Below are 25,193 nucleotides of genomic sequence, written 5' to 3' on the forward strand. Positions count from 1 at the left end.
TGATGATGTGATGCATCATGCTTATAGAAGTTCAATGAATTATCTCCATGTCTGGATACTGTAACGTTTAACTTTTTTTTAGTTTAAAAACATAAATAATAAATGAAAAATAAAACATAAAACAAAAGAATTTAATTTTTATAGCGTTAAATGAAAATATTTTGTTTGCGTTCGAAAAACGCAGCGATCCATGTAGCATAGCTTATGTGGATTTCGTTTGCCATAACGAATTACACACCAAATTTTTATTGCTGTAAATCAGCAATTTTTTGCTGATTTTCTTTGTGTTGTAAATTCAGCAATCGATCCAGCAAAATAAAATTTGCTGATTTGATCAGCAATGCAAATTGTCATCCAAATGACAGCTGGATTACTGACCAAAGCGAATTTTAATTTGCTGATTAATCAGCACTAGGTTATTTGTTATTCTTGTGGGATTTTTTGCTGTTTTCCAGCAATCTCATATCGCCAGCTCCCGGTTGATGCAAAATTGTAGGTTATTTTTGTTAGAATAATTTGTCTAGAAAACAATGGAAAATGCGAATGCGTTGCATGTCATAAATATTTATTTCATAAAATAAACACAATTTTCTGCACTCTGGGGGAAAATTGATGTATACATGAAAAGCAATGCACCGTCTACCGTAACGGCAGGGCTGACACCTAGAAATAAGCATTTTATTGTTTATTAAACCATCAACATCATAGTGATTGTTTAGTACTTACCAAATACGATATTTCGAAAAAATATACTTTAAAATTATAAATGTTCGGGTGAACATTTTTCGAGCTCGAATGGGAGAATTTTTTTCTTGTTGTAAATTTATCCGTTTACAGATAAAACTGTCAAAAAATGCTGATACGAGTTCAACAATAATAATTACTGGTTTACAGCAAAATTTCAGAGGGATTGCTGATTATCAATCATGTGTCATAGAAATTACTGGAAATCAGCAAAACTGATGGTGATGACAAGTATCCAGCAAGTTAAATTGCTGAAGTCCAGTATACAATTTAAGAAATGCTGTATATCAGTAAAACAGTGTATTGCTGGATTGGTTTCAGCAAATGAAATTGCTGGAAGATCGATCGAAAATTTGGTGTGTATACACATTAAAATTGTATGATCTCACATGAGCATAAACCTCATTGATTCATCAAGGGACTACTGGTTACGATTATTAAGCTGAAGTCATGTACTGAACGGAGTTCTTCGTTAGCCTTAGAAAGCCATGCTACTTACCTTGCCCAAGACGCCATGTTTCTAAATAGTCAAGCTTCTGAGCTATCCGCAAAACAAAAGTTTCATGCTCACTAGCGCCGCCTGGTGGCATACCCAGATCCACCGTGTTTTGCGATTTTGATGTAGTTTGTATGAATAAACGAGTTATTACGTGAAATTTCATGCAACTTCTGGTTGTCTGGGTAATTCCGTCTCGAAATGACCACCACTTGTCAGTCCTTGAGCTACTAAACAAATATGCTGAAGAAACCAACCTTCCAAAACATTAGGTTCTAGAGATATCATATGTTATAAATTTTGCAGTCTTGTTCATATAGCGCAAGTCAGAAAAAGCGCCCCTACCAGTTAAGTTCTCAACTAAAAGGATGATCCTTAACTCCTAAAGGTAGATCGTACTGAGTGAGTTTCAGCACCGGAGACAATACTGTGATATCTCTTAACGCATACGAGATATTCAACAACACCCCCAAATGATAAAATTCCATAAGTCCTGGGTTTTCTATAACGCGAATTCCTATAACGCCCCCCAACCATGTATCTAATAGGGTGATGATGTATCTCCTGTGGGCTTCGTAGCCGTGCGGTTAGTGTCACCAAGGCATTTAGCCGCATCGTGCTAAAGAGTGTGGGTTCGATTCCCGCCTCAGGCCAAAAAACTCTTCGACAGGGATGTTTTCCGACTGTGCCACTGGGCGTTGCATGCTAGTCCGTTGTCTAATGTGGTGCTTCCTTCAAAGGGCAAATAACCCACTGGAAGCATGAACGTGCAGTGTCTATTTTTAATAGGAAACCTGACTGTAAATAGAGGTTTGAGTGTAAAAGAACGCTACCATTGGCAGTATTGTGAAACAGTGTATTTTAGACTGGAAAATGTTCGAGGTTGTTAAATGAGCATCTAATTACGGTATTCGTGAAATACAGAGTACTAACGTCTATTAAAGTCAGGCCTACTTTCCGCACCAAATGTACCATATACAAAAGATTTGTAAGACCGATAGTTCAGATTAGTTTGATGCAATGTCAATTTGGTACGTTACGTAGCATATTATCCATGGTTAAACATAGTGCCCACGTTGACATGGGACCGAAGTCAATGTTGGTCAAATAGTCTGATTCGTGTGTGTGATGTACATGAGCACTGTACATCGCACACACGAATCACACGAATACACAGTTTAATGTATCTCGGAAAACAAACTCAAAATAATGACCACTTTGAAAACTTTTTCTCATTTACAGGTATCTTCATAGATCCGTCCATATGGCCAGCGGTACAGTCGATCGTTGATTCGTTGGACTACAATATCTACCCATTTCCGTCATCCAACGATCTACTGTACTCCAAGGCTGCCCATCTTCTCTACGAACTTCCGTGGTCCAATCCGAACTCGTCGATTGCGGTGCGATCGGAATCGGCCGAAACCTCCAACAAGTTTACCGCCATCTGCCGGCATGAGCATCTATGTTTGGAAAACTTCCCCAGCGACCACACCATTTTCATCATTCTGGGGCTTACTCGATCCGTGAGCTTTGCAACGAATGGAACGTTGATCGTTGTGTTGTCTGGTCGTGATATGCTTTTTGTATCAGGTTTGTTATGAAGAGATATGTGCGAGTTTAACGTTATTCACGCTATTGATATTTTCAGATCTTCCCAACGAATCTTACATAATCACTGAAAATGAAATCAACTTGCCATGGACGGAAGATAGCGATCGCTACGGATCAAACATTTTAGCCAGTGATGTCCTTTCATCGGGTTCGGTATTTTTGGAGTTAGTGGAGCTGTTGAACTTACACACAAAAGAATTTTGTTCGGAAATCGATCAATCGTTATGCTCACATCTAAATGCCACTTTGGATAATTGGCAGTACTACGCTAAGCTCCCATCGCAGAAAATCATTTCGATGCTCAAATTACAAAACTTTACGCAGTCAATGACGTTCGAAATGCGCCAAAAGTTTAGTTCAAAGGCAAATAGTAGCGAAGAAATATTGGATTTGAAGCCGATAGCAAGCTCCAACATGGTAACTAATGTTACAACACTTTATCATCTGAATGAGTACAAGCATCAATCCGCCGAATCCCTGAAACTGGGAAACATTTTCTTCTGTAGCAAGGAGTTTGAAATTCGCCATCCAGACTATATTGAACATCGTCGCCCGATCTACCATGGAAATGATTACTACGAAATGTATTGGCAGGTCAAACAAGAAGCTTGGGTGGCAGCGGGACTTACCATTGCCTCTCTTGGAATTCTTTTTTGTCTAGCCATTCTAATTTTCTTGATCGTTCGCGTCTGCATGGATGATGTACTAGAAGGAAATCCACTGAGCAGTATACTGCTACTGATAAGCTTGATATTCCAGTTTGCCTCATTTCTCCCGTTTAGTCTCGAATACACAGGTTATATGCCTGATCTTCTACACAAAGCTGACACTATCTACACGTGGAATACTTTATGTACGGTCAAGATCTTCCTCCTATCAGTATGCTATTGTACAACATTTTCGTTGCTGTTGTGTCGTGCGATAATGCTAGCGTCAATCGGTAGCGAAGGAGGATTCTTATCGCATGTGAACGGATATCTGCAGAGTGTGATTTGCATTTTCAGTACCTTGGTCCAGTTGGGACTCTCTACGCAACTGGTTATCGTCTTGCACGCAAGCTCACACAACATTTCTTGTAACGAAATTTACTACGGAAACTGGTTCTGGGCGACTATTGCCTACGATGGAATACTCCTGGCAGCGTTGATCGTCCTGTCGCCGTATATTTTTAGATCTCAAAGAAACTATCGGGAAGGAATGCTATTAGTTACAGGATCTATCCTTTGCTTAGTGATATGGACAACGTGGATACCACTCTGTGTATTTGGCTATGAATGGCGTGAAGCTGCTGTTTCCTTAGGGTTGGTAGCAACTGCTCTTGCCGTTCTGGTGGGAGTTATGATTCCAAGATGTTTCCTGATGGTTCGAAGCATCGCTCGTTCCGATCTTGTACAAGCGCTTCCATCGCTCACATCACTAGCCTTTGCTCAAGCCAACCAATACATTTCCGAACAGGTCAGCCAAATTGTTTTTAAGCTTACGACAAACTTTACTAAGACTTGCCTTTGTATTTCATTGCAGAGTGTTTACGAGTGTGTAAATCCGGCAATGCGCCAACAGAGATCCGCAACTGCGGAGACATTTATGGAGCACGAGATCGATGAACCGTACTTGGCGACGAGCGAAATTCCGACCCTTCCGCTCAGAGGTAACCGCCGGAACAACTATCTTCAACCGGATTCGAATGGCAATGGAATTAACGTCGATTTTTACGGAATAAGCAATCCATACAGCTGTTCGGATTCGATCGCATCCGAACACTCGCCGAACAAAAACACACGTTTCTAGAACTGCTGATTTCGTTTAGTATTTTTCATTTATGTGAGAATGACATTCCAAAGATATTAGGGACTGTTAAGGATTGTACTACTCGAATAACTGTATGACCTTTTGATCTAGTCAACGTAACTTAATGCCTTATTTAAGTGTAAACCCGATTTCTCGTTTATTTATGTACATTTAGGAATAAAGCAAGATGAAGTATTGAAACGATTAAAACTTAATTTTCTTTGATGACATATCTTGTCCTTACTTTTGCAGTATAAGTGAGTTGGTAGACGCTTAGCAAGTTAAAGAAGTACCGTAAAACGGGGTAACTTTGATAGTTTTTTCGAAGAAAACTTGAATATTTTTGCATGTTGTTTCAAAGATTTACAATTTATATTTTTAAAACAAGTACTGGCATCCTAGCTATCGATTACAGTCGATAAATTGGCAAAAGATTCATTTTGAATGGATATATAGTTTTTCATATAATCGAAAGTTGGTTTTCTGTTTTGGGGTAACTTTGATAATGGAGTATGATTCGAACAAAATTGAATGAATAACGAACATTCGTAGGGCATTGCATACCTCTAGGCGTTTAACGTTATATGGAAATTTCTGACTTAGATTACAAAAATGGTCCCAGTTTGTGAATATACTTTCCGCTAAGAGATTTGCGTTCTATGATAACTGGGCTATTCAAGTTCAATGATAACTAGGCTATCAAAGATAAGTGGCCAACTAGTCAAAACTACACCAAATAGTGATCGTAGAACAGATTGTTTGTAAGCGTTTTGAAAATGCTAAAATTGTGTAAATTTTTTAAATTCGTATAAAAAGCCTAAAATGTTCTTGATTCAAATGAAAACCGCTCTTACATGAAGTGTCATACTAATATTCTTTAGTTTTGCATTCGTTTTGCTTAACTGATTAACAGAAATTATGATATTTCAATTAGTATGCGGTGGGTTACGCACTATCAAAGTTACCCGCATTATCAAAGTTGCCCCGTTTTACGGTACGTAGAATGCGGAAAGGGGAAATCTAGACATACCTATAGGCGGGGTATAGAGGGCTTATCACAAAACATAGGTAGGCTTTTCATTTCTTGAAAATCGAACATATAATTGTAAGATTAGGCAATATTAGACATATTTGGAATAAAATCAGAAAATACATATCGACAAACCATAGGAATAATTTTTGGAGGTATTTTTGTGTAGAGTTTTTGCAATGATGTTTGGAATATAATCAATGATTTTGAATAACTTTTGTCGGGTACATATGAAGATCAATTGTTTTAAAAACTCTTTCAAGAATTTCGTTCCACCAAAAAATCTTTCAATAGGTCAACAGTTTCTTCCCATTTAAATTGTACTAGTCCAATTATTTTCAACATGGTTCAATTAAAGGTCAATTATTATTAAGTCTTTCTATTAACGATCTACTGCAGTTAGCATTGAAAAGCTTTCTTCAATGTTATGCTGATGATGCTGTAAGCAAGTATAGGACAAATCATTCGAGTTTCTCCTAGAAATGATGCAACACGATTTGAAGATAATGCACCAATATTTTTCCTGTCAAAAATGTATATGAGCACAGAGAAGACCATATTTTTACATCATCCTAATATACTCAGTAGCGTAGCTAGGGGGGCTCGCACCGGCTATCGGTTCTTAAAAGCCCAGAAATCATGGTGATAATTTCTTATTGTTGTACAAGTTGAGTTTTTAACAAACTTATATGTATACAAGCAAGCAAAATCAGAGTTGGGACCTAATTTGGTAGATTGTTGACATGCGGTGGTCATTCTGATACTAAATTACGCCATCAGGCGGCGCTAGTGAGCATGAGATTTTTGTTTTGTGTATAGAGCTACTGAGCTATAGCACTTAAGGTACTGAACAACTTTGCCCAAGATTAAATCTTTCTAAGTGATAAAATTACCAAAATATACGCAAAACAAAAAAATAATCATAATGCAAAATCTGTAAATTGTTGACTCAAATAATGTTAGCCCTTGTGCTACTGAACAACTTTGCCAAAGACGCCATCTTTCTAAGCAAATAAGATGCTGACAACTCAGCTAAACAAAAACTACATGCTCACTATCACAGCCTGGAGTCGAAGTAATAAATTAACAGGCTCGCCATCTTTCTAAGTGGTCAGGTTACTGAGCTATCCGTAAAACAAAATTTTTTTGCTCAGTAGCGCCGTTTGATGGCAAAATCTCAAATCTTTTGGCTCAATTAATGTTAGCCCTTGTGCTACTGAACAACATTGCCGAAGACACCAGCCTTCCAACACATCAGGATCCAGAGATATCATATATGTTACAAAGTTTGCATTATTATCCCTCAATGTTCAAATAGTGCAAATCGCCCCTACCAGCCAACTTCTCAACTAAAAGGATGATCCTCGACTCCTAAATGTAGATCGTGCGAAGCACTGAAACCTCACCGAAGACAGTACTGTGCTATCTCTTTTGACATAAGAGATATTCAACAACACCCCCAACGTGATGAAATCCCATGAGCCCTGGGTCCCCTATAATGCGGATTAGTATAACGCCCCCCTACCAACTATGTGTCTAATAGGAGACCTGACTGTATTTCGAAATTGATTCACGATTTACCTTGATTTGATATTACCTGTAGTAATGAATTGTTGTTTCGAACTCTCCCACTGTTATATTGCGATCTGTGATATAGGTTAGTTATGCTGAATTTTCATTACACTAGCACCTACTTTTAAGCTCACTGTGTAAGCAATCGAGTCAAGATCTAAAACTATTCAATACTTTTCTAAAATAATTTAATAAATTCCGTACGAAGATTTGCTACAATTTACTATTGCAAAAACGCCTTTTGTTTTGGTTTTCATTCGTTAGTTCTCATTCATTTCATTTCTATCGTCTATAATCTTGTTTTATGTTTGCCTACTACACACTGTGTCGTGTTGCCGCTCCCGATGGGGGCTCGTTGGTAGCGGTGACGCATTCGCAGATTGCTGAACAGTCCCTTCCCAGAACACAGGGTCCAAAAACCTGCGTACTCTCCGTTGCGCTGACGTCCAAAACCGCTAGCTTCACTGCAGGTCGTTCGTGGATGTTGAATGGCGTCTTCATCGTTGCGCTGCGCACTAACCATTCTTACAGCTGACGTCCATGACGCGGCCTTTTGGCCACGTATTCCTCGGTAGATCTGGGTCGACAATCACCACCACATCTCCGATCTGGATTGGCTTCACTGGATAATGCCACTTCGTCCGACGAATGATTGTCGGAATGTATTCATGAAACCATCGACTACATAGCAAGTTGGTGAAGATCTGAGAAGTCCTCCAGTTATTCCAGTTGGTGGGGCGTTAGGGCTTTGTTTTCGAAACTTTCGATGGGAACGCAAGTGGGGAGGCGCGAGTTGATGATGCTTTCCACCTCCATCAGGCTGTTACGAAGAACTTCGTTCTTCTTCACTGACTGTACCAACCTTTCCAAACTCCCATATCTCATATGCGGGCTGCTCGGGGGCAGGAATGTCCACTTGGTTTTTGGTGTCACGAACTCCTCCATGAGGCTGCTCCTGTCGAGTGATCGGAGCGCTTCACTTAGCTCACGATTAGCTTCAACGAAGGTTGTCCCCCTATCACTATTTAGATCCAAAGAGGTTCCGCGTCGTGCCTTGAAATTGCATGATGCAGGAGCTAGTGTTGAGAGAATGTGCGATTTTAATGTGAATGTTACGCACCACCACACAGGTGATTAGCACATACTACCGCTTCTCGGTTCGCTGCCCAAACAATAACAATACCTGGTTCAAAAAAATCGATGCCGGCATGGACAAACGGCCTCGAGTAACTGGTGGAAGGTCAGCTATGACAGACGACTGTGGTCGTGCTCTAGCGTTTTTGCAGTACTGACACTGCTTTTTTTTCCTTCTTAGCAATGGGTGGATAATCTGCTCAACAGACACCCGGACCCTGAACGTCCAGGAGTGTGGGGTTGGGGACCGTTTACTACATGCAAAGCAGTAGACAGGACTACATCCCCGACCCACTAAACCATTCCCATTGCCGCCAAACCCTTCGTCTCTCCGGGACCACCAAGAAGGCATTGCTTCGGAGAGGGGCTATTGCACATCGCATCCTCCAGGTTAGCTGCGTAGCCATGCAGCAACGAACATCGATGACATGCTTAGGGGGGTCCACCAAGGTAGCATGCTGTCGCTTTGCCAGCTTCCCGGGTGGTCCTTACCACTCCCATTATCCTCTGAAGGCGGGCAGGGTCAACCACAACGCCCACGCCCAGCTGTTCTGCAAGTATCAAGAACTGATACTGCGTGCTCCACTATTTGACCTGCTAAAGGCTCAGGCCATATCAGCTGTCACCAGTTGGGATTGCTGACGAAGGGGCCCTCCATCTGCCCCGACCCTTACGAACAACCAAAGGCTCGGATCCAACCCAGTAGACCGGCGCCACGACAGCAACGCTACCAGGATGTTCTCCGCGCGGCCACTTAATCGCTGTAAGGGTCGATTTCGACCGTAGGGCACTGGTATGACCTACGTAGCCGACTGCGAACCCTTGGACCACCTGTTGCTTAGCGTCTGCACTAACCACTCCTCGAGTCCACGCGCCACCTTTTTTGTAGCTCCAAGACGATGTGGGTGATAGCCGATGAAACGGCATTCCAGCCAAGCTAGTCTTCACACATCCTCTGAACCAGATGGTCTGGAGAAGTACTGACACTGCTGACGGACTAGTATTGTTGTTTCGTGATTGAAGTGATGGTGGCATTCGTGGGTGAACTGAATGACGAGTGTCGTAACTGGATGCTTCTTCAGTAGTATGATGGTGTGGACAACGTCTTCATCGATGGATTGGCAACCGGCGGTCCGTCCCCTCGTACCAGGCTTTGGAAAATTTAACGATCATTGACACACGAGCCATAATTTCATCCCATTTATTCGCCTACATTCATGCAACACCCATGACATTTACCGTTCGTGGAAGATGACGAGCCATAAACATAAACAAGACAGACACACACCACTCACTGTTTGGCGCCGATCAATGTGTGTCAACACTTGTAACATTCGCTGACCCACTCTCATTCTGATCAAGAAACAGAATATTTTCCATTTTCTGCGCTATTGCAACCAAAGAAATGTTCAATGAGTCAATAGATTATAATTAGGTTGTTAAAGACTGCATTATCAATTAATATGAAAGTTATTAAATTAATTAACTCATTACGCGTGGTAAAGATGGACAAATTATGGGTGAAATTATGAAAAAAATCCACGTGCTCGGCTGGTCCCAGCCGCAGCACTCCGTGGACATCAGGGAAAGGTGATAGCTTGTAGAGTGAGCTGCTTTGAGGAATCGGTGTCACTAGCTTTCTTCCTGTGTTCGTGAAGCGCTTAAGGTGAAGATAAATCGAAGCCAAACCTCAAATTTCCAAGAGCACGGATATGGAGAACCAAACATCCGTTTGAGCTGAAAACTTAATCGATTGGTCACTCGCTGGTGGTGACCAATCGATTAAGTTTTCAGCTCAAACGGGTGTTCGGTTCTACAGATCCGTGCTCTTGAAAATTTGAGGTTTGGCTTCGATTCATCGTCATCTTAAGTTGAGAGATTTCCTAGCCAAAGACTTCCAACTAAACTTGCCGATATTTGTAACGTTCCGATGCGATCAGATCCGGTTGATTGAGAATGCTGGTAGTGATAGCGCCGTAAGCTGTCGGCTGAGTGGGCCACACCGTATGGCCGTATGCCACAAGAAATCCGGTGGTTCACGGCACCGGATGATGGAGAAAGGTCGGAAAGCTTCTGCCACTTTGTGCGGGTTATTTTTCTATTTTCAGAACGTGGTTAACTCTCTTGTTGAAATCCGGAACCTCTCCGACTGTTTAGTATTTTTCAGAATTTCTCCGACTCTGGGGCCGACGAACTTGCTGTATTTTCTGCGGTCTGAGTACAGCCAGCATATTACATCCCTGGAATCGGTCCAAAAGAAACGTTTTTTGATTAGGATTCGATGAGTTTCAACAATACGCTTTGCCAAACGTGTTTTCGCAGTGACAAAGGCACATTCTATTGTATTTCCTTCCTCAAACCAGAAGTAGGTGACTGCTGCGTAATCATTTTCACTGACATCGACGAAGACATGCAGTATGGACCGATGCACGAGTTCACTGTTTGACGTTTGAGCGGTGCCGTGTTATTTACGTGACCATGGCAACTAGTGAATTCGGCACCGCTCAAACGTCAAATTAGTGAACTGGTGCATTGGTTCATTTCGTTGGTGTCAACTGACGACGTCGTTATCGTCCGGTAACACCGTGATTGGAAACACTCTCCACCAGTGAAGCGTATAATATATTTTTGATGCTATTGTCGCATTGCTGTTACATTCACATGCAAGAGGTTTTAAAACGTTCATTTGTGACATTCAGGTTGCTACTGATACATTCTTGCTGCATCCATGAATGTATTAGGAGCTGTCATACAAAAAATCTTACCATGGGGGGAGGGGGGGTTGAAAAACCCCGAAATTTGTCTTGCGTAATTAATGGACCGCCCCTTATCTGACATGGATAAGAGTAGCGTGCCATTCTTTTCAGCCACCCATGAGCGTTATGCTGTCGTGGATGACGGGAATGCAAAATGAATGTAAAAAACAATCACGACGCAGCTGCGATCGTAGCGACAACTCTTCATTCGTTTGCTTCTGATCCATATCGCCACTTCATCACAGCTCTGAGCTGTCAAATACCGCCTTTATGACGTTATCTTGCAGTGTTTTGTACAGCATGCGTTTTCACTGCTGCACAATGGAACTTTGCACGAGTTCACTAATTTGACATTTGAGCGGTACCGTATTCACTAGCTACCATGGTAACGTTAATAACATGGCACCGCTCAAACGTCAACGACTGAACTCAAACGTCAACCATGAACCAATGCACGAGTTCACTAATTTGACGTTTGAGCGGTGCCGAATTTACTCGTTGCCATGGTCACGTAAACAACACGGCACCGCTCAAAGGTCAGATAGTGAACTCGTGCATTGGTCCATTGAAGTAGAGGGCGTTCATTGGATGCAACAAAAAAGTGGTACAAACGGAGCACCAGGGTGTTTTTTAGGTTTGCTTCTACCCTCTTTATTCGTAGGTTTCTGCTTCGTGCCGTTCTCGCACAAGGTGCTGTCCATAAACAACGTGGTCATCCATGGGGGGAGAAGAGCGGGGGTAGTTTGTTTGACCAAAGATCACGATCGACACATTTTTTTTTGTATTGACGAAAAACCGACCAACGAAGGAAGAGGAGTCTGAAAATAGAAAAATAACCCATGAGTTATGGACAGCCCTCAAGCTAGTGCGGCTGGTTGATACAAAAATGAAAAGAAAAACATATTTCAATCGGTGCACATTGTGATTGGCACATTATGATAATACAGATTAACGTCTACTACAGTAATTCATTACAACCATGATACATTTATTGCTGACCAAAAAAAGTCACAGTCGCGCGTGACATTTATTTTCAGTATCACATGAATGTTTTTGTTGCATGAAAGTCATGGTAGTCTATGTGTGATTGTCACGCTCACTACAGTTTTTGACGGTACATTTTGGTTCACTGCTCTCCACTTTGTGCAGCACGCTGAGCCAGGTTCTTTATCTTTCTAGCTGAGTGTCGATTATCGGATCGTCCCACCTGATTTTTGAACGCCATATCTCTTGGTGCAGTACCTTCAAAAACATAAACATTCACAAGGAGTCCTAGCGGGTCTAACACGGACATTAGGATCCGTAGATCACACTTCGTGGGAACTTGTTTACCAGATAACATCTCCTGTTGGTATCGCTTCGGGATCTTGAACGTGAATAAGTCGTCGGATGTTGTGTGGTACTGAATGAACATTGTCATAGATCTTGTCTCCCAACCCTGTTATGATGGTTGACAATCAAAAGCCTGTTGAAAGAACTCCGAGAATGTAACATCGGATCGGACATCAAACGATCTAGTAGGCATGGTACAACTTCGACGCCTCACTCCCATAGTAATGTCAGAATGGAATGCAAGGATCTTCGTGGTGCTCCCGCTTGCCAACAACGATTCAGAGCTTCACAGATGTGTGCCACCCAGATTATCGACATGGATGGAGACACTATCTTCTATGGGGACAGAGGGCCCGATTGGCCTTTCAGATAGATTGGGTTCGGGACATCCTGTCTACTGCAAATCGCTGCAGTTGATATAGGGCATGTCCATAGTCTGGTTCCACCACATTCCCAGAACTTTCTCGGTGGACAACTCACCATCCTTGTTCAAGGCCTTCTGAATCGATTTCGGCTCTGCCATGGTTTCCACGACTTTCTCGGAGTTTGACAACGATCCCCGGATCTCGAAGCCACGACGCCCATCGAGATACCTGCTTCTGCCCCCTGTTATTCGTTTTATTCAACCACTTATTTTTCTTCTCAACATTGGTAATTGACTCCTTCTAGGGATCGCTAGTCTCGAGTACCTCAAGCTCCAAAGGTAATCGCTTTTGTAGCTGCTTCTTCTAAAAACGCTTGTCTCGCTTCCAGAACTTCTAGCTTGTAGAAGCCGAAGTTTTGAAGACCACTTCGATGACTTCGATGAAGTTCCATCGGATTTATTAGGCGGTTTAGTGAGATTTGAGCTCAGCAATGTTTGCAGGTTACGTTTTTGGCAAAGTTGTTCAGTAAGTCAAAGACTATCATTGCTCGCACCATAACATTCGATAATTTGCCGTCAGACGACGCTAGTGAGTATAAAACTTTGGTTTCAAAATATCTCAGGATTTGAAAAATGACGCCTTTGGCAAACTTGTTTATTAGGCAAAGGGTTATTATTGTTCGAGCCATGCAGTTCAAAGTTTTGCCACCAGGCAGCACTAGTGAGTATATTTGTTATGCTTTCTCGATCGCAATGTGTAACACAAAATACATTCTTAAACTTTGCTCAAGATTCGACTTTACCAACGTAGGGGAAGGGGTGGTAAAATGAACACCTTAAGGAAATCATCTTGTTTCTGATAGAAAAACGAGGAATTTGTAAAGTTTTATCTCACAACATCAAAAACAGGGATGTTATCCACAGCTGCGACACGAATTCAGACTAAAATAGCTGAATTTTCACATATTTTTGTCGCTAGCAAAAAACGAGGTAAATGTTCATTTTCCCTGCACTATGTGGGTAAAATGAACAGCTGGTGGTAAAATGAACATCGTGCAAAAAACGTGAGCAAAACAAATATTTCTGAAAAATGTTATTGCCTTACCGAAAATATATCCATTAATGATTGCAACCCATTCAAAAAGAATTCCAAAAGTTTCAGGTCTGAGCTCATATCATAACGATATTCACCTCACTGAAAAACCTCAAGTCTTCCGAGCTAAAAGTTAAGTCAGTTCTGATTTTTAAACGTGGTTTTCTAAAATCTAAGTTTTCGTTGATATTTTCACTCCAATTGACCTACGTATCAACTCGAACACTGTGATTTATGCTATAAATCGGCCGTGCGTAATATAAATTCATCGAAATTTGATTTTTCTCGATAAAAGGCAAAGTGTTCATTTTACCACCCCTGTTCATTTTACCACCACTTCCCCTACAGAAAATTTGATATAGGTATTGAGTTTTATCGATTTCACTTGATCAGTTTTGCCACCCACGACATAATATTTAACCCTTCATGAAAAACTGAATTACAGTGGAAGAGTATTTCTATTTTACTGAGCATTTGTACTTCAGTTTACTGTATGGCATCGGCATGCAATTTCGTCGGTTTCGTTATCTCTAAATTTCAATGGTATCTGCACATAACTATCCATTAGAGTGGTTCAAAAAATCGGTCTTTGCTCCACACCGCTCATTCGATTCTAGATCAAATTCTGAGTGTCCTCCCAAAATTTGAGCTCATTCGGATGAATACTGAGACTGCACAAAGTTTATATGGGAATAACTATGGGAAAAGCAAGCAATGACGTCTAAAAATATATTCCAAAAGCTCTGAAACTTTTCTCTTTCATAAAAAAGATAAGGGATATTTTATGCAGCGAAATATATTGTTTTTCGTATAAGATTTAAAAACTTATTTGATGGACTTATAATCTAACCAGATGCCTCCCACCGGATACAGCATGAACATTTTTGGCTCGTATTTCAAGGGAACCTGCGTCTTAGAGTTGACGGAGATTTCAAATTTATCGATGATCTCAATGATTCCTCGCTTCACTTGAGCAATGGCAAAACGCATTCCAAGGCACATTCGAGGTCCTTCGCCGAACGGGAAGTACACTCCTCGTTCTCGGTAGGGTTTTGTTCCACCGTTTTCAGGCGAGAATCTCTCAGGATTGTACTTGTTAGGTTCTTGGTAATACTGTGAATCGAGTTGAACAAAGTATGGAATGACAACTGTAGTTCCTGCCGAAACTGGTATTTTCTGGTCTTTGGGTCCAACCAGCACAGTGCTTTCGGTGCATCGTTTACGCAGAACCGGAATAATCGGGTGAATTCTCAGTGTTTCGTTCAGAACTTGATCTAGATAGGTCATTTCTCCAATATTGTCATAATTGATGCCACCTTTGGTAGCCTGGACGTTGCGAATTTCCTCTCTCAATCTGGTCTGGATTTCAGGATGAGATGCCAGATCGAAAAGACAGTTTGTCATCACCGTACTGGACGTTTCAAAGCCATCCGCGAAGAACGATACCCCATGACCTGCCATATCAATTTCCGAAATCTGTTTCTTCTCTTGCAGCGATAGAAGGTGGTCCAGATAATCGTTGCGAACTATGTTATTTTCCTTACGATGGCGGATGGCATCTTTCATGATGCGAATGAAGAATTGCTCAACTTCCCGTGGCAAAAACGTAAATTTGTAGAACTTTTTGACCGACGGCAGGAAAGTTGTTATCATCAGAATAATCTGAGCTCTAAAATTGAAATCCATGATCCGACGACCCATTTCACGGATTTCTGGCTTGTCCTTGGAAAATGACTGGGCGTCGATGGCGAATACGCAGTTTGAAACTACATCAGTGGTGTACTTCGACATGAGCTGGGTATGGAAAATTATGCATGAGAAAAAGTTTTGAAATTTGGTTAGTAAACATTCACCTCCTTCGTATCAACGGCTGGTTCTTTTTGTTTTTTGACGTGGTCTGTCATCCTATCACACACTTCATCCATGAGTGTCGAAAGTGCCTTTATCTGTAAAAAGAAGCAAATTGAAAACGTGTCCATCCCATCACTATTTCGTCTAATTACTCTGTTGTTCGTGAAGGCCGGTGTGATTTCCCCTCGACGAGTTTTCCATTTTTCTCCGGACAAGCTGAATGGATTTCTTGCGAACAGGGGATCGGACTTTTCATCCACAGCATCGGAGAACTCGTTTGCCGAAAAGTAGCGGAAGCCCTTGATGAGCACCTCTTTGATAAGCTCTGGTTCGCGGATCATCAACTGCGGTGTCCGAACGCTGAAGTAACCCACTACGGGTTCGGTCTTGAAATCACTGAGGAGAAAAGATAGCGATGATAATAGATCAGCAAATAGGATTTAGGCTTATTTAAGCTCATTGTCGTAAAAACCTAGATGTTATATATAGAGTGTCCATTTCCCGGCCATTTTGCTCGTCCCGGGATTCTGGACAACAATCTAAGCTTATCCAATGAAATCCCGGTATCCCGGGATTTCTCAAGTTTTCAATAAAACTAGTATTTTGGTTGAAATAAAAGTATAAATCCAACAATACAATCCTGTTTTTAATGAAAGAAAAAGGTAATGTAACTTTCCAAGATAAAATTTTTATTATAACAAATCACATTTCATATATGACTTTCTTATTCTGATGAAGTAACTTTACAAAAATTAAAACTTAGCTTACTAATTACGGGTTTGCAATGGATTTTTCAAATTCAAATTTAAACACTTATGAATGGAAGTATGGTAAAAATTAAATTAATAATATGAAAGCAATTTGCTTCAATCATTTGAGAAGTTATCAAAACTTCAGAACAAATAAACGATTGAAGATCATTGAAGGTATTGTATAAGATCATGGAAAAAGTTAATTACTCCAAATTATAGATAATAAATCTTCGAGCTGTTTAGTTTTAAAAAAAAGACTGCGTTGCCGATATTTCATCAATCATTGAAAATACAGTCGAACTCTCAGCAGGAAGAATAAACTAAATATTCATAGAATTGGTCACTCCAGAGCGCATGGCATAGGTTGCGCCAAGGCCTCTTTCAAGACATTTCCGTTTCTTGTCGGAAACATATCGTGCGACATATCAATCTTTGGTCAATCCAGAGCAAGAATGAATATACCTCTGCATCTACACAATTGTCTTGGAAAGTACATTGGGTTAGTGGGTGTTTTTGGTCCCATCGCTCGCTCCAGCTGGAGCAAGCAATGCAATTGATGGACCAAACATTTATGACTGGATTACACGACTTTTTATTCGCACTGCGCGAACCGAACACGTCTGATTTCTATTGCATCGCTCTCCCCCGTAGGGGCAATCGATGGACCGAACACTAATCTGTAGGAAAACCCTTTGCGGGTAATAGATGAAATATCGAATGGGTTCCAAATTAGATAATTGTTGGCTAGATTATTGTTCAATTTCTGATGAAATCTTTAACATATTCTAAGCAATTTTTTTATTCTGTTGCACGTGGAATTCCTCCATTCATGAATCAGCGGTACGATTGACGGATCTGACGTGTTTGGTCGAATTAACTCTTCTTAAAACGGGCGATAGGTTGTTCTTTTTTATACTGTTAAAACAATTATTGGCAGTAAATTCGCCAAAGGTCAGTAAGCCAAAGGGATTTCATAAATTATAAGACTGTTTCATGGTGTATTCATGAGGACTTCCAAAGCGAATTCCTCTGTTAAGTTGTTATCAACAAATTTATTTAGAACCCTGAGTAATTAATAGAAAATTTTCTTAGAAGTTAACAATACATTCTAGATATCATTCTAGCCAAAACCTTTTAAGGATTATTGTTGGATTTCTGATGATGTTCGAAACAAAGTTCTGGTGGATTCCTTGTTAGTTTTCTTCGCAGATTTCTGCTGAGTTTGAACTAGTTGCACAATGCTTTCCTGGCGTATTCATGAAGATCTGCATAACAGATTTTCCAACAATCGTGGAAAACATCTGTTCAGAAAGATCCTGCCTAAGACTGCATCAGTGAAGAGGAGCCACATCAGTTTGTATGTATTTTATCCTAGATTTATTTGAATACTTTTCAGAATTTTTATTATGCTTTACCCGTGGCACATCATGTTTTGTTCAAATAACGGAAAACTTTCAAAAAAGGTTTTCAGCAAAACCTATTCTTTGTGCTCTGGAGTAGCCAGATCTGTTGGTAGCGAGGTCATTTTTCATTTATTGACATATTAATTCATGTAGATTGAAACGTTGCACAATATGTGTTGGACATGAAACTGAAATGTCCCTTTAGAGGCCTTGGCGGAACCAGTACCAGGTGCTAAGGAGTGAACTAATTAGTTGATACCTAGTTCATACTTCATGAATTGACATGTTCTTTCGAATTCACGAAGATTGACACGTCACACGGTTTGTAATGGATATGAAACAGAAATATCTCCAAGGAGGCCCTGGTGGAACCTGTGCTTGGAGATATGGAGCGGCCACATCTCATGTTCATAAGTTGAATCTTCTTTTATTGACATGTTTTTTTTACAATTCACAAAGATTGAGACAAAAGCAGAAAAACCCCCAAAGAAGCCCTTATGGAACCTATGCCAGAAGCTCAGGAGTGGCCAAATTTTTTATTACCGTGTTTTTTTCTTTCATTTATTGACAAGTTATTTAAAATTCATTAAGAATGAGATGTCGCACGGTATGTTTTTGGACATAAAATTGAAATGTTCCCCAAGAAGCCCTTGTTGAACCTGTGCTTGGAGATCTGAAGTGGTCATATCTGTTCGTACCGAGCTTTTTCTTCTTTTATCGACATGTTCTCTCGAATTCACGAAGATTGATACGTCGCACGGTATGTTTCCGACAATGAACGGAAATGTCCTCAAAGAGGTCCTGGCAGAACCTATGTCAGGTGCTCTGGAATGGCCACAACTATGGACAGTTAGTTTATTTTTCCTATATTGACATGTTCTCCCGAATTCAAGAAGATTGAGGCGTCGCACGGTATGTTTTGGACATGAAACGGAAATGTCCCCAAACTGGCCCTGACGGAACCGGCTACGACGTTCCAGAACGGATCACTTATTCGAATTATGTTGAAATGATGACAATAGACCGTTGTCTTATATTTTACATAAAAACTTCAGTGTTGTAACTGCAAATTTGGCATCCTCGTGACCCCAGTACAATCCGGAATATCTCCGGCATGGTTCCGAATTCAACAATTTCCATTTATGGCAAATAATTGAAACATTTTCAAACTAAACTGACGGAGGTTTCAAAAAGATCGAATGGAAATTGATGAAATGGCAGCTATTTGAAAATGCCTTGTCGGAGGCCGGTAACGTAAAGGTTAATTTAAAGACAGCTCAAAGCGCCATGGTATCTTCAGAGAAATTGTTTGTAGATACATTAAGTACACATGAATAGAATCAAATTTTTGATTGAACTCATACAAAGCAAATTTAGTCAAAAAAATCTTCAAAAAACATATTAGTTTTTAAAAAAGTACCCCAAGACATTAGTAGCCCGCGAATGCCCACGATGGGAATAAGTTCATTCGAAAGCCAAAAACAAGAGCTTTCAAGTAAGGTACAAATTATTTTGCGAAAACTTGCGATAGACCACTTTCAACGCGTTTGAAGGTGTACGGAGTGCAATTATAGTTGAATAATAAAAATCCTGTGATACGCTAGTACGTGCATTGCAATCATAGTAGCCATGAATGACATCCCGAGAAGGAACCAATTACCCGCACCTATCCTTTTCTTCATCTACTTTCTGGCGTTACATCCCAACTGGGATAATGCCTGCTACTCAGCTCATATTTCATATGAGTACTTCCGCAGTTTTTAACTAAGAACTTTTTTCCTATTAACCATTTTTGCATGTGTATATCGTGTGGCAGGTATGATGATACTGTATGCCCTGGGAGGTCGAGAAAATTTACTTTACGAAAATGAATAGCTGAATAGCTGCGCGTTTATTGCTTCGGGTCTCTGCGCTCCTATGACAATTAGGAATTTATGCTTAATTAAATATTTTTCACACTTTATTTTGTATTATTATGGTATTGAAGTGATTTGAACTAAAATTTGAATTGGTACTTAATAATATATTTACCAAATAAAATTACACAAAACATCTCGACTTATTAACATGGTCGAACTTAACTATTTTCTTCGAACGCAGCCACTAGATCATATAAAACAAATTGGAAAAATTATTCCCTACGTGGATTTGCTTTTGCTACCAAAGTAAGTATGAAAACAGACTTAAGCTTTAGATATGACAATCATGCTGAAACTGATGAAATTGATGATTCTTGCATTAAGGCAGGGTTAAATCTAAGATATTTATGGATAAATTTGCATGAAATATCCACAGTTTTTTAGACATCACAAGAATTGCAATATATATTTTTGAGTGTTTTTTATGTTACTTGCTCACCGTAGTGATTTGTTTTACAAATCTGCATAATTGGCATATTTAAAAGATAAAATTTTAAATTTAAACGAAATGAACAAATATGCTTATGATGGTTTTTGTGTTGAGTTTCCATATTTTTGGATAAATCGTTCATAAGTTTTCGTCAAAAATTTCACTTTGTTGTTTTAGGTGTGGGAGGAGTGTATGGAAAAAATATTCAAAAATAAAAGTTGGAATACAACTTATGCCTGACATGCTGTGAAAATTGTATTTGAATCCATCAGTAAATAATTGAGAACTAGCCTGCCCGAGATGACCATTTGTTATGGAAAATTGATAAAGTTGCAAATGTATTGTTCAAACCTGTATATTCTAATTATCAGTCCAAAACTAGAAACATTTGAAAATAAAAGTCCATAATACTTAAATATGGCATAGAATATGACAAATATATGATTACAGCTATTTTAAAGAGAGTTTGAGGTTTTGGCCGACATTTGTTCTAGATCGAACCACTGTGCAGTGGGGCAAAAGTTCGCTCAAGTCAATCAATTTTGAAACTGTCAAAAAAAGCCTCAATAAATAACATCTAAGACAAGAAAGCATTGAAATTGTTACTAGGGTAGCCCAATTGAAAATCAAGTTACTCAAGACTGCGAAAGCATTTCAATCAAGAGAACGTTTTCGAAAATTTGTGGGAGACTGATTTGGAAGAAGTGATAATCATTATTAGAAAAATGCCAAGGTTGTCCCAATTTTAAAACCAGACAAAAATCCTGCAGAAGCTTCCAGTTATCGTCCAATCAGCTTGCTTTCCTCCATCAGTAAACTTTTCGAAAAAGTTTTGAACAGAATAAACGAATAAACGAAAATTCAATTCCTGCCAATGAACAGTTTGGATTCCGTCATGGACATTCGACCACTCATCAACTTTTACGTGTAACATATTTGATTCGTTCTGAAGGCTAATCTACTGGTCTTGCTCATCTAGATATTGAAAAAGCATTCGACAGTGTTTGGCATGAAAACTTGATTGTAAAATTAGAAAATTTTAATTTTACAACATACATTGCTAGAATATTCCAAAATATTATCTGTCAAATCATACACTTCAGGTTAATTATCAGAACTCCAGGTCTGAAAGACTTCCTGTAAGAGCTGGTGTTCCCCAAGGCAGCATTTTGGCACTTATATTATATAATATTTTCACCTCTGACTTACCTGAGTTACCTCAGGCATGTCAATAATCCTTGTTTGAGGATTACACAGGTTTTTCCGCCAAAGGACGAAGTCTGCGTGTCATCTGTAGTCGATTGCAAAAAAGTTTGGATATTTTTTCTTCATACTTACAAAAATGGAAGATTTCTCCTAATACTTCCAAAACTTAACTGAATATTCCTACATAAACCAGCCATTTACGTTTCACAACCGCCAAAAAAAATTGACCACTGACACTGGGGAACACACTGCGCAGTGATTTGTTTTGTTCAAAAATGTCTTAAAATTCAATATCCGCTAAGATTAAATTGATCTTTTACACGAATGTTTTTTACTTGGGCAAAACGAGAAAGAGGTGAGTATTCACAGCACGTGATTTTTTCGTACAGTCTTGACCAATTAAAGGTCATTATACCCTATCTTAAAGGAAAAGGTTTATGTTTTTTCATAAATCAATATCTCTGGAATTCACTGAAGTAGCAGCGAGCATTTTTGTGGAGTCCAAAAGCTCTTGAATTATTAATTTTTTGACTTGGTTTGAAAACTCATGAAGTGGAAATTCTTGAACGGACTAAGTATTGAGCTCGTCATCTCTGAATTGGCAATCTTGAGTCTTGGTTACCATATTTTGCCAGTAAATGGACAGAAAACCACATTATAGAATCAAAAAGAGCAGAAAGCAAATGATCACTTTCGTGGTTGTCCCTTGAATTAAACACGTTCTTCGAGTAGATAATTTATAGTTGAATTTTACATCTGTAAATTGTTCTGTGAAAAAAATTCTGAGTTGACCTTAAACTGCAGAATCACAATTATTTGTCTAACCATCATTTTTCTTCTTCTTTGCATTACGTCCTCACTGCGACATAGCCGGCTTCCCAGCTTAAAGTTCTTATGAGCACTTCAACAGCTATTAACTGAGGGCTGGCTTTGCCAAAGTAACCATTTTCGCATTCGTATATCGTGTGACAGGTACGATGATACACTGTGCCCAGGGAAGTCAAGGAAATTTCCATTACGAAAAGATACTGGACCGACCAGGAATCGAACCCAGACACCTTCGGCATGGCTTTGCTAAGGAAGGTCTAACCATCACTCACTTGTAAATTTTCTCGTATTCGTAAAAAATGTGTTTCTTCTGTTTTAGAACATTCGGAAGATTTCCAAACAGCAACCTCGGCTTCGGGCCTTTAATGCCGTCCTTTTTCCAGCAATCGAAATTCCACGACAGGAACAGATAGATGGCACTCAGAATGCCACCCAAAACGCCAACCACTGTCCACCACATTTTGCGCTAGAACAACTCGTCGCACTGGATGCAGAAATTCGACAGATGTTCCTTGGCCAGCGAAACGTTCAACTAAATAAGAGCCAATTGAGTTTGTTTCGTTACCGGCTGGGGACCACAGTGCTGCACAGTGGCCGGAAATCGGAAATATGGAGTTTGCAAATTTCTTCACGGGTATTTTTGCTTGAATAGCAAGTTCCCAAAGTTTTAGATCGCGTGGTTTATATTTAGATTTGTCAAAAGATGTAAGTTGGAATTAACTCTATTTAATTTAAAAAAAAATCGTGAATGTTATTCCATCGTAATTGCAGTTTATGAACTAAATCATGATCAAATCTGCCTCAACTGGTCTCATTCGAAAAAATATTATATGACATGTTGATTATTTGAGAATGTCTACAAGTGTATAACGTTAAGCTTCTTTAAAAATGTCTTAATTTTTCAAAGCTTGTGTAAGATATCTAGGAAAAAGAAGGCCTTCCTTATTCGAGTGGTTAGAGTCCGTGGCTACAAAGCAAAGCCATGCTGATGGTGTCTGGGTTCGATTCCTGGTCGGTCCAGGATCTTTACGAAAAAAATCCCTTGACTTCCCTGGGCATAGAGTCAAATGAGAACGAATTCTGCAATGCCTGTCCTGGATAAATTCAGAAAGCATAACAAGTTTGCTCAAGATATTCAATTTCATATTGGTACCGTTATCCGGGGGCAAATTGATCACTATTTTATAATTTTTTGTTGTGTTATCGTACGGAATTCTGATATAACTAAAAAAAATCGACAAAATCAGTTGGCCATTGATTTTTATCAGCTTATGTAATCGACTTTTAATTGAATAACATTAAACATATAATAAAAATTTTAATATCAACAATTACAATTACACACTGGGGTGAAATTGATCACCCCATATTTCCCTATCTACTAAATTTGGGTCTCCTGAATCTGAATTTTATGTCAAAATTCCTTCAACTAGAGTTTTTGATCATTGTGTTCCCAAATTATACTTTCCAAATCTTCTTTATTCGCCTAAATGTAGCCAATTTCTCTTGAAATAAGCACATTATTTTGTAATAAACGATTTTATGAGCAAAAAACTATGCTAACTATGCTGTATGATATCAAAAATTAGTTCAGTAGTTCATATTTAAGCTTACACAACATTTTGAACACTCAAAGTTAACATGTTGGCATAGAACCAGTGGATTTTTTTAGCAATGACATTTCTAACTGTATTGCTTACACCTTCAAAAAGTATGAATATTTCTATGCAAAACTGACCCTAATAAAAATGAATTAGTTTAAAATCATAATTGGACACCTATAAACTAGAAAACCCGGAATGTCAGTGCTGCCAACGTAACCTTCAGCATCTTTGGGAGGGAATATATTTTGGTAACGACCTGATCAAATTCTCCCCAGTGATCTATTTGCTCTCGGATTACGGAACTCAAATAATTTCGTATTAATAATTTTCGAAGGATCATGATTTTTTAACGTTTTGAGTGAGAATAGTTCTTTCTGTGCTTTCGGCCAACATTTGTACAAAGTGCGACCACTGTGTGTCGTCGCGCAAGGAATCGCCATTCGCGGCTGATAAATAAACTTTCGCTGTCTCTGGCCGGGCTCGGTGATGTGTGACTTCTCTACGCGCGAGCTGTAAAGTTCCTTCATTCGAGTAAACATCGATTATTTGTTTTCAGGGAGCAAACGTAATGATCTATTGATTTATTTAAACTATTTGATTTCACGTTTTCCTTATTGATATTGAGAGAGTGGGGGGTCAGATTGCCCTATCGGTAAACGCGCAGCTATTCAGCAAGTCCAAGCTGAGGATAGTGGGTTCGAATCTCACCGATCGAGAATCTTTTCGTAAAAGAAATCTTATCGACTTTCCAGGGCATAGAACATCTTCATGCTTGCCACTCGATATACGAATGCAAAAATGGTCAATTGGCAAAGAAAGATTTTAGTTAATAATTGTGTAAGTGCTCATGAGAACACTGCGATGCAGGCTCTGTCTCAGTAGGGACGTAACGCAGAAAAAAGAAGAATAAGAAGATGAGAAAACAATTTGTGGCAAACACGATGATACACACTTATAATTAATCACAGAAGTCTGGAAAATAAACCACCGAATCTGAGCTGTGAATTATTATTCTACAGATTTTTCTGTGAAATGCGAACTTTTCCAACAGAACTGTCAAAATTTCACATAAAATAACGCGAAGTTAACGCAAAAATCTGACGGAATACGGTGAAACATTTACAAGCTGTTCGGTGAAAATCGACCATTTCACCGTACACCGCTAATAACACCGTAAATCTGTGAAAACTGTCATCGGCCGCCATATTGACAACCATGATCTGTGCTAAGTTTTAAAGTGTCAGTGAAAAAGTGAAAACAGAGCTCACAATGGAAGA

The 25,193-nt window shown here is 39.5% G+C and overlaps 2 protein-coding genes across 9 annotated transcripts in view; one reads left to right on the top strand and one right to left on the bottom strand.

Moving 5' to 3' along the window:
- LOC5568657 (protein bride of sevenless) overlaps positions 1 to 4,843 on the top strand; it is a 54,665-nt gene extending 49,822 nt beyond the window's left edge. For 7 of the 8 annotated variants that reach the window (XM_021854590.1, XM_021854588.1, XM_021854586.1 and 4 more), the window contains 3 exons: positions 2,483 to 2,833; positions 2,892 to 4,309; positions 4,376 to 4,820. In XM_021854590.1, the coding sequence (XP_021710282.1) occupies positions 2,483 to 2,833; positions 2,892 to 4,309; positions 4,376 to 4,642 (2,036 nt within the window). In that variant the 3' untranslated portion in view covers positions 4,643 to 4,820. Of the gene's footprint in view, positions 1 to 2,482; positions 2,834 to 2,891; positions 4,310 to 4,375 lie in introns of all 8 variants that reach the window. The other variant, XM_021854584.1, reaches the window with a different exon arrangement.
- A 9,858-nt stretch (positions 4,844 to 14,701) lies between these two features.
- On the bottom strand, positions 14,702 to 22,853 carry LOC110679554 (probable cytochrome P450 28a5). The gene is made up of 4 exons (XM_021854485.1): positions 22,585 to 22,853; positions 15,927 to 16,170; positions 15,777 to 15,869; positions 14,702 to 15,717 (listed from the first exon to the last, which is right to left on the bottom strand). The coding sequence occupies exons 1-4, from the start codon at positions 22,770 to 22,772 to the stop codon at positions 14,749 to 14,751; spliced, it is 1,494 nt and encodes a 497-aa protein (XP_021710177.1). The 5' UTR covers positions 22,773 to 22,853; the 3' UTR covers positions 14,702 to 14,748.
- Between the last annotated feature and the right edge of the window lie 2,340 nt (positions 22,854 to 25,193).

Source organism: Aedes aegypti, chromosome 3, assembly GCF_002204515.2.
Source record: "Aedes aegypti strain LVP_AGWG chromosome 3, AaegL5.0 Primary Assembly, whole genome shotgun sequence".
NCBI classification, from domain to species: domain Eukaryota; kingdom Metazoa; phylum Arthropoda; class Insecta; order Diptera; family Culicidae; genus Aedes; species Aedes aegypti.